General features: G+C 59.6%; 1 protein-coding gene across 1 annotated transcript; it reads left to right on the plus strand.

Moving 5' to 3' along the window:
• Positions 1-227: 227 nt before the first annotated feature.
• Positions 228-6,853, plus strand: BARHL1 (BarH like homeobox 1; the record flags this gene model as incomplete). The annotated part of the gene is made up of 3 exons (XM_080820286.1): positions 228-693; positions 4,646-4,868; positions 6,559-6,853. 3 exons carry the CDS (start codon positions 228-230, stop codon positions 6,851-6,853), a joined length of 984 nt encoding a protein of 327 aa, XP_080676412.1.
• Positions 6,854-10,202: the final 3,349 nt, after the last annotated feature.

The following is a 10,202-nucleotide window of genomic DNA, read 5'->3' on the forward strand; positions in this document are numbered from 1 at the left end:
AGCTCGGCGCGATGCTGCAGAAGACGCGCTGAGCCCTTTTGGATCTAATGCGCAGAGGAGGTTGGCCCAGAGCTCCCCGGCTCCCCCAAGGCTGAACTCCGTCCAAGGTGCCCGCAGGCTCCCTGCCCGCCTTCCCCATGCCAGCCCGCAGCTAGGGGCAGGGGCAGCGGCGGCTGGGGTTGGGGGTGGGTGGGGAGCTTTTGGGGAGGACAGGTCGCAGCTTGGCTATGGAAGGCTCCAATGGCTTTGGGATCGACTCCATTCTCTCCCACCGTGCGGGCAGCCCCGCCCTTCCCAAGGGGGACCCCTTGCTTGGGGACTGCCGCTCGCCCCTGGAGCTGAGTCCGCGCTCGGAGAGCAGCAGCGACTGCTCTTCACCAGCCTCACCAGGAAGGGACTGTCTGGAGACGGGCACCCCAAGGCCTGGCGGGGCATCAGGCCCAGGTTTGGACTCTCACCTGCAGCCTGGGCAGCTCTCAGCCCCAGCCCAGTCGCGCACCGTGACCTCCTCCTTTCTGATCAGGGACATCCTTGCCGACTGCAAACCACTAGCGGCCTGTGCACCCTACTCTAGCAGCGGGCAGCCGGCCGCCCCTGAGCCTGGGGGCCGTCTTGTGGCCAAGGCTGGGGAGGACTTTAGAGACAAGCTGGACAAAAGTGGCAGTAACGCCTCGTCGGACTCCGAGTATAAAGGTAAGAAAACAGGAGGAGAAAACTTGGGGGGGGGCATGCTACATTTCTAAGAACTGCTATATTTCTAAAAGCATATAGGGATATGTACATGCTCACTTGGAGTTCCCCCCCGGGGCCCAGGCTGAACCTTTTGGTCTTGTCTGAACCTTTCAGCTGGCCCCGTGGCTGTGCCTTGAGCAGCAGAGCGCAGTGGAGAAAGTGCAAGACGGACACTGTGTGCTCCAGGAAAGATTCCCCCAAATGCACCAAACGAACTTTCTAAACTTCACCTGGGACCACTTTCCCAGCAGCACTGGTGGGCAGGAGCAGGTTCCTATCAGGCTAGAGTTTCTCTGGGAAAAGATCTTGCAGAAGCAATAGAAGGTCCAAAGGCTTCTGCTTGAACGCCTTTTTATAAGGGTGAAAACCTAGCAGGATATTTCAGACGGAGCCTGAAGAACAGTCAGAATTTTCCCCTTTAATCTGAACTTGCCGGCGGGAAGAGGAACTGAGCTTTCCCTCCCGTTGGGCCCAGTGTGGTCTGGGCCCTGGGAATCCTTCAAAAGAAAGGCTCACTTCAAAGTAGAAAGATCAGCCAGGCAGCTGACTGGGAGCAGGTTCAGAGGTCTGGGTCAGAGAGGGGAGGACCCTGCACCCACCCCACCGTTCTCACTGAATTTGATTTCAAGTGCATCGAGCAGCCAACTTCAGCTTGTGTGTGGGACCCAGAAACTCGCAAGTGACCAGCCCCGCTTCCCCAGTACTAGAGTTGCTGCCCCTTCGTTTGCCTTTCCACCTCCGTGAGGTTTTTTGTTGTTGTTGTTGTCGTCTTGACCAGGAAGATGAGGTTAGGATTAAGAGGAAAGGGGGAAGGAAAGAAGAAAAGAGGCCCTAATTTTCTTTCTCACCTCCAGCCACTACCTCGACTTTAGCCAGAGGCGCAAAATTCTTTCTAGGAGGAAGTCAGGAGGCAGGATGGGAAGGAGTCTCGGGATATTGAGGGAGTAAAGCCCTGTGTCTCCATCCAGCAGAAAGCTAGGGGCTGGCAGAGGCTGCTCAGAGCTCTTTCAGTTTTGCAATTAATTCCAGGAACCCTTTTCATGAGACAAAACTTCCCTAATAAAGGCAACCTTTTTATTGTCTTGGGAGCCCTGCGCCTGCTTCCCCTATTTGCACTAAGCCTTCGCAAGAATTTAGGGAACCTCACTTTAACACTCTCCTCCCAAACAAGAATTCATTCATGGACAGGCCCTGACCACAAACCGAAACCCCTTTGGGGCCCCACTCCTCATCCCACTGCCCTCCACTTGCCCACACAAGCTGCCAGAGAGTGTCTTTGAGCCGGTTAAGCTAGAGAAACTAGGAAGGAGGTCCGGAGGCATGTGGCCCAGCGACCCCTGCCCCTCCCCCTGGGGCCCGTTTAGAGAGGCAAAGAAGACTTGCCCTGGAGAAAGACAGGTGCTGGGGGCAGGGGCGGGGGTAGGCAATGTCTATCTGTATTTATAAGATAGCGGTTTATGATTAATAATTCTCAACAACACCCCAGCTTTATGGTTAGAGTAAGGGGCGAGCATGTCCCACACCGCATGCCAATGGCTGGGGCTGGTGGACGTGGAAGATAGTTTGGCTCTTGTCTCCTTTTATTTCTTTGCCCGTAGGTGGGATTTTGAGGCACGATTTCGTTTAAGATAATTGGAATATCAATTTTCCTCTCCTGTCCCTGATGATATCTGATCAGGGAGGTGATGAGGGCCGGCTGTCCACATATCACTTAAATAGGTTTGGAGCAGAGGGTGTGAAGTTCTCCTCCACCCCCATCCCTAGGAACCGCTGCCTTTGCACTTACAAAGCTCTCAGGTGGAAGAGAGAAGGGAAACATCCACCGCTGAGACAATGTCAGGAGGGTTTCTCCAACGTGGAAGCGAGTTTTTCAGGGCCGGAATTAGGAAGGCTTGTTGAGACAGAGACACACGGAGGGAGCCAGTGAGACAGCCAGCGGGGGTGGGCGTCAGAGAAATTCAAATCCCCATCCACCTTCCATGCTAAGAATAATTTCTTCCAAGGAGGGTACAGAGGGAAGGCCAGCCCTACCCGGAGTTTTTGGCATCAAAGGCTCGTCAAGGGTCACACTGAAAGAAACTGAAACCAGGCTTTGATGAAAGGCGGTCTGCCGCTGGGTCCTGCTTGCCAGAGCCTGATGTCGGCGGAGAAATCGGATGGCGAAATCGAGCCAGTGCTTTGCTCAGAGCAGGCTGGGTCAGTGGGCCCGGGACTCTGGGGCACTGAGCTGTGGCCTCCAGACCAGAGTCTGAGGCCCCACTGGGCTGAGACTGTCCGGGAGGCTGAGGCTGAGCGGCACCGCGCGCCCCTCAAGGCACCAGCCTGTGTCAAAGAGGGATTAGAGAAATGCTTGAGTCTCCAACCCGTTCTTCCCGACACCACAAACTCAATCCCCCACCTCAGCCCTAAGAAACTGGGGATTTCGGAAGTCAGTCCCAGCCGCTCCCTCAAAAAGTCAGATTTCCACAATATTAAGTTTGAGGTTTGAATAACTGTTTTCTCACACTCGTTTCGACTTCTGCCTTTGGGCACAGACACAACTCAGATTTTGCCTAACGCACCTCCTGAGGTGGCCATACCCCAGTGTGGCCCCGGCTCAGGGAGGGCAGGGAGAGAGCCTGGCGCACCAGCCTGGTGGAGACAGGAGGGAGGCATCTCCAGACGTTTCCGCCGAGCCGGTGCCCTCCCTGCCCGTCTGCCTCCACGCACCCGGGGCCGGGACCCTCCCGGCCGAGAACCTCTGCCTTTTCTGGTCGAAAAGTCTCACTCCCTAGTGGCTCAATTAACCGGATTATTGTTTCCTACAGAGAGAAATCAACTTGCATTCAGCTGAACCCTGTCACTGCACACGCCAGGCACAATGAAACTCACCATGAAGGAAAACAGAGGAAAAAGAGGGGGAGCCCCGGCTGGCGCAGCCAACTTTGGGGACATGGTCTTGTGGGTTATATCATCACTTTAGGGAGGGAAGGAGGGAGATCATGGAGCTTGTACTATCCAGTGTGCGTTTTCGGAGCAGTCGGCCCTGAACGAAGGCGCCTGCGGGGAAAAAGAAACGGCCCCCAGTCGGGTCCGTTGTTGGGCCTCAGGAGCGGGGCCCCTGCCGGGGTGTCGCGACCGTGGGGCGCGTATTGACAAGGAAACACGGGCCACGGCGACGCGCACAGCCGAGGGGCAAACGCGCCGGGCGTTTCTCCGAGAGCTTCGCGCTCCCGGCTCGGGCGCCCGGTGCTCCGCCCTCCGCCCCGCGGTCTGTAGGTAGCTTAGGGACGGCGGAGGCCCGCGCTACGGCGTCGCATCTCACAAGGCCAGTGACTGGCTTCTCGGGACACTGCTTCGCTGCGGGGCGAACAGGTTTCTGTCTCTCCACGCGGGTTTTTCTCCCCCCATGCCGGCCCTCAGCTTCCTCCTTTCCGGGTCCGCACGCGGCCAGGAAATCGCGGCGCGGATGCGGAGCACAGACCCGCACCCCTGAAGCGCGCACCTACGCGGCCCACCGGCTGGAACCCCCTCCCTCCCTCGCCTCCCCCTGCGTCTCCGCCGGGCCGCTCGGCTCAGGGCTCCAGAACGGTTACTCCGTTCGTCCCTCCAGGGAGCGCGTCGGAGAGCGAGCGGGTCGGGTTCTCTCGCTTTGGGGCATTTGTCCCCGGAGGTGTCAATCCTCCTCTTCCTCCTCCTCCGTCAGGGCTCACGCCCTGGTCTGGGGCGGGGGTGGGGGCGGTGCGCGGCGGGGAGCCGGGGAGCCCGCCTTTGAGCCACTTGGCCGCGGCCCCACGCGCTTGAGTGCGGCGGGGCCACGGCCGTCGGGAGCCGCGTTCACACGAGCGGAGCGGACCAGCGGCCAGCTGGGGCGGGAGGGCGCCGGCAGGCAGGAGGCGAGGCCGGGCCCTGACGCACCGCTGTGTCTCCGCAGTGAAGGAGGAAGGCGACCGCGAGATCTCCAGCTCCCGGGACAGCCCCCCGGTGCGCCTGAAGAAGCCCCGCAAGGCGCGCACTGCCTTCACGGACCATCAGCTGGCGCAGCTGGAGCGCAGCTTCGAGCGGCAGAAGTACCTGAGCGTGCAGGACCGCATGGAGCTGGCCGCCTCGCTCAACCTCACCGACACCCAGGTCAAGACCTGGTACCAGAACCGGAGGTGAGGCCTGGCTGTGGGGTGGCGGCAGGCAGAGGGCCCCCCTCCTTTCCTAACTGCCCCTCCCTGGGACCCACAAGCACATGGCCTGACCCCTCCCTGGGACCCACAAGCACATCCGTGCCCCGAGAGGACCCCTGCGCTTTCCCTATTCTGTAAAGTGAGAAGACTCAGGCCCGGCGGGGCGGAGGCCTTGCTCAAAGTCCACAGTGAGGGACAGTGACAGGACTGGACTCCTCTCCAGCGCCCAGTCATCCCCCTCCAGGAGAGGAGGGCGGACAGACTCATGGGCCTGCCCCTACCTCAGCCAGGGTCCTACCTCCCCACCGGGACCAGCCTTAGCCCCTATTGGGGCCGCTGAGCTCTCCAGGATGGATGCCAGGCCAGGGGAGGGGTGGTGCTCTCAGTATCCAGAAAGTCTTGGGGGGGGGTGGGAGGAATGAAGGGGCAGCCCTGATGTGTGTTGGGGGGCTCTCTGAGCTCTCTGGGGGCTCCTCTGGACACCTCAGCCTTTACAGTCCGGACTGGAGGAAGAAACAGACCCAGCTCTGGCTCCTTGGGGAGAGGGTGATTGGGAAACTGGCAGTGGGCACTGGTCTAGAAGCTGGTGCTTCCTAATCGCCCTCCCCAACACCATCACAGGATGAAATCACTCACACCCATCCACAGACACCCCCCACACACACTGACACAGCTCACACACACCCACACTCACCCTCGCACACTCAGTATGAGCTGGAATGGTGCTTTCCATAAACAAGCCTCAGAACACGTCTCCCCATTAATAATAAATACCGATTACTGCTCGGGGCATCAATAATTAAGGCCCGTTACAGTAATTACACAATTATGATGATGATGAATAATTCAGGGAGGGAAACGCGGTTGGTGTGGCTGTGCCCGCCTCGGTGGGACCGGGGCGGGCTGGCCCAGCCTCACTGGCCAGGCGCACCCAGGGGTTCCAGCTGAAGCGTAGCCTCGACTTCCTTGTCTCCTCCAGCCCCAGGCCAAAACTCGGCTGGCTGAGCCCGAACAGGGCTCTTCCCCTGCCGGGGAGCTGGGTGCCGAGGGCAGCGGGTGTGGCGGAGAGGCTGTGCGGCTAGTACTCATACTCTCTCCAGTTGCCGACTCTGGTCTGTACGCTTCCACAGAAGCTCGCCCAACGGGGCATCTGCCCGGTCGGTGGTTCAGTGGCCACGGGCCCTCTTCACGGCTAGCTAGCGGACCAACCTCTTCTACCTGCCCCCATCATCCTGGGGGGGGGGTTCGAGTTCCTAAATCCTCCCAGGGGGCGCATACACAGGGGAGGGGGAGCCCCAACACCCAGCTCCGAGTGTCCCCTGTGATCTCCGGGGCCAAGTGTGGTGAGGTGAGAACCCCATCTTTGGGGTCAGACAGCCTGGCTTAGAGCCTGGGCGCTGCCTCTTTGGAGACCATCTCGAAAACTGGCCAAGGCCTCAGTTTTCTGATCTGTAAAACAGAGATAACAGCCCCGGAAGGCTGGCGGATGACAGGAGCCGATGCATGTGACAGCTGAGCACGGTGCCTGCCTGGCACCCCGTTATTTATTAACAAATCCGTGGGATCCCTCTTGGCCTCCTTGAAGGCGCTCTGGGCCAAGCACTCGTGAGCGGCAGGGGTCCTTGGGCGCCACAGCCCTGACCCCGCCGTCCGCGTTTATTTCGGTCCCCAGGACTAAATGGAAGCGACAGACGGCAGTCGGGTTGGAGCTGCTGGCGGAGGCAGGCAATTACTCAGCTCTCCAGCGGATGTTCCCGTCGCCTTATTTCTACCCGCAGAGTCTAGTTTCCAACCTGGATCCCGGCGCCGCACTGTATCTGTACCGCGGGCCCAGCGCGCCGCCGCCGGCCCTGCAGAGACCTCTGGTGCCCCGCATCCTCATCCACGGACTCCAGGGCGCCAGCGAGCCGCCCCCGCCGCTGCCCCCGCTGGCCGGCGTCCTCCCGCGCGCCGCGCAGCCTCGGTGAAGCGCCCGCCCGCCTCCCTGGGGCTCCGCGTGGGCCCCTTCCGCCTGCCCTTCGCGGGGCGCGGGGTTTCAACGCCCCTTCCCCGGGGCGCCCTGGCCGGCCCTCCCTGGACTCCCAGCCAGTGTCCCCCGAAGGGCCCTGTGCCAAGTCTACTGAGGCCCGGACTGAGTCTCCCTAACACCCCCGGCGTGCTCCGTCCCGGCCGCGCCGTCAAGGAGCCACTCCCACCCGCCGGTGTACATACACCCCCCCACGGCTCCCCAAGGCGCTCCGCCCCGCACCTTCTTGGGAGGAGGTGGGGGGCGACCCCGACGCTGCACTCTTTCCCGCGCCCCCTTCCTGCTGCAGCTGTACCCCCGGTCCTCTCCCCGCACCCCGACAGGCGGAGGGGAGTGTGGAGCCCTCCTCCCAGGCCGCAGCAGAGCTGTACATAAGGTGTGCAAAGTGTATATGAAGTTATTTATTCGTGACCCATGAGCCCGTGACCGTGTCCGTGAATCAGTGAGTCTGTGGCCTGTGCCCTCTTCCCTCCCAGGCGAGGCAGGAAGGGGTCAATGGGGCTTGTCCACCACCCCGACCCCCAGCCTCCTGTCCGGGGGCAGCCAGGCCCTCGGGTTCTCTCTTTTTTAAATGTCGAAATAAACTTCTTACAAACGACCACGGGCCTGTCCGCGCTCAGCGCTTCTTTCCCGCCCCTCCTTAAGATTCATTTTCCCCTCCTGGGACGCGGCGTCCTTCCATGCGCCATAGGCAATATTTTTGTCCCCCCCTCTTCCTTGGCGCTGTGGTCAGGGGGCAGGGGGCGCATTGGCCTCGCTGGGGTCCACGGGCAGGGGCCTCCCCTCCCTGGCCTCAGTCTTCCTGTCTCTACAGTGAGGCGAGCCGACTGCTCTCCCCACCGCCCCCCTTCCCTCTCCATCTGGTTCCTTGCGGCTCCCAGCCGGTCCCGGGGGCCGGGGCCGGAGCTGGGGTCAGCGCCTGGGCTCCCTCGGCGGCGGGCCGGGCTGCGGTGCCCTCACTGAGCCGGCTCATCTGGCCGCAACAAGGGCGCCGGCAGCTGGTGACCGGCCTGCCGGGCGCGGGGCCGACAGATGGGCTCCGAGGCTACTCCCCCCGCCAGCCCCCTCCGCCCCGCGCTCCGGCCCAGATCGGGCTCCGGCCGCTCGCAAGCGCCAAGGCGGCTCGGGCCCCGCGCCGCCAGGACCCGACGAGCCTTCGCTGGGAGCCTGACGCTGCATCGGTAACCCCCCCAATCCCGCCTCTTCTCACTTCCCCCCTTGACCCTGGGAGCACGTAGATGAGACCCAGAGGGAGCCAAATCCCCGCGTCTGCCCCATGCCCCAGCCTGCGGCTCCAGGATCTCAGGGGAGGGGGGTTTAAGGCTCCAGCCAGACTCGAGGCCTCCAGTTCATGTTCAAAGGGCCAAGGTCACCTCCTGAGGCCTGTGGCTCTCAGGGGAAGTGGGCGCAGGTGCTTCCCTCCTACACACCACCTGCAGCTCGGACTCTCAGGGCAGAAGACAGGCCCAGGGCCCGGAAGTTTTGGGGACCTGCAAGCAGGGTCCCCTCCAGTTTTGTGGCAGGATTGCTGTGGGAGAGGGCTGCCTCCTGGGGGAGGGGTGGAGGGCATGTTTAAACTACCCCCCCAAACGGACCCTGCTACTGTTTCCTCACCCCCCCCCCCACCGCTTTTCTTTCCCGGGACAGTGAGGGTATTATTCTAATTTTGCAAAATGCACAGCAGCTAATTAAGTCAAGGAGCCTCTCGGCTTTCGAGTTCTTTTGCATGTGAATGGGGGTTGGTAAATCCCCAGCTCTGGCTGCGGTGGGGGGCGAGGGGAGACTGTCCCCAACTCAGGGTTAATGAAGTGGGAAAGGAGTCTCTCATAGCCTCCTGCAAACAAAACCCCCCACGCAACAAACCCAGCCGAAATCCTACATGGATTGACTTAAGCCCAGGGGATAAGTGCTTTAAATTAATCTCATTGAATAAGAATGAGACCAAACAAAACTCTTTAAAATCATATTAAAAATCTATCAAAGGACAACTTGCACTGGTGTGCTTTTCATTTTGTGAAAGTGAAGGAGGTAGGCCAGAGCAACCACCCCTCCGTTTACACAGCGGCAGTGTAAACCGCAGACACATTCTCAACTATGTAATTGTCCTTGTACCTCAGAGGCGGTTTCATATCTTACATTAATGAAGAACAAGGCTTCCCTACAAGTTTATAATTACAATATTTTAAATTGTCCTGCACTTCCCATCTGTAATAATAACTTTACAACCTCTGCGAGGAGGTGGGCTTCTGCTCTCATCCACTTAGAAGACTAAATTGGCTTCCCCGTTCCCAACCCTGCGGCTGGGTGTGAACTCTTTTCAAAATACAAAGGAAGAATGAATGCAAGCCCCCCCCCCAGCGGGCCGAACAATGGCAGAGGCCCCCAGGAGGCATCTTCTCCGCTCCCCCACCGGCCCACCCCGCTCTCTTAGGAACCTAGGCTCCGCGGGGTCGGGGCAGTGAAGTTTAAAGGAAGTTTAGGTTCCCCTGTGAGCCTCGTGACAAGGGCTCTGGAAATTTCTGAGGAGCCCAGCTGACTCGAAGGGTGCCCCCCTGTCCCCACACAGGTAGGCCTTGCTTGGAGCTCCCCTCACGGTGGGAGCGGATTAAGACATAAGGTGAGATGGTCACACAGGCAATTTAACAAGACCCACGAAGCGCCCTGTCCAAGCAGGGCCACTTTTCCAGTAGAAAAAGCTTTAAATTCCCACGTCATGGAAGCGATGCTTGGACTCACGTGGCTTTCCCTGACTTCGTGCTGAGGGCCGCAGTGGCGACTAGCGAGGTCCCTAGCAGTGTGGGATGCACCTGCCTCGAGGGCTCTCACTGATTCCCTCTTCCCTAAATCTCACCTCCCTTCACTACAGGAAAGGAAAAAAAAAAAATCAAAGGAACCCACTGGGCTTTGTCAGAATGTCCTCTGCTGAGACCTTGTGGTCTCTTGGCTTCTCGGAGAGCGGAAGATGCTGTGTGCACCAGACTGACTCGATCACTCGCCAAGGGCTCTTTGCCCTTCGGTGCGTGGGAACGGGCCCCTCAAAGGAGCTGCAAACACGGAGAGGTTTTGGATGCAAAACCAGCATTTGACAAGCCCACGAGGGGAAAAAGCTTTAGGCTGCAGGACTCCACGAGATGCCCAAATTCTCTGTGACTTTAAATAGGTAAGTTTGGGAAATCAGAAAAAGGGACACGATTAAAAACACACACAAAATTAGAATATGTACAGTGGAATTAGGCTAAAGCTTCGCCTAATTGATGCCTGAAATGTATAATCTGTCAGGAGCCAGAATA

This window comes from Martes martes (assembly GCF_963455335.1).
Source record: "Martes martes genome assembly, chromosome: 12".
NCBI classification, from domain to species: Eukaryota; Metazoa; Chordata; class Mammalia; order Carnivora; family Mustelidae; genus Martes; species Martes martes.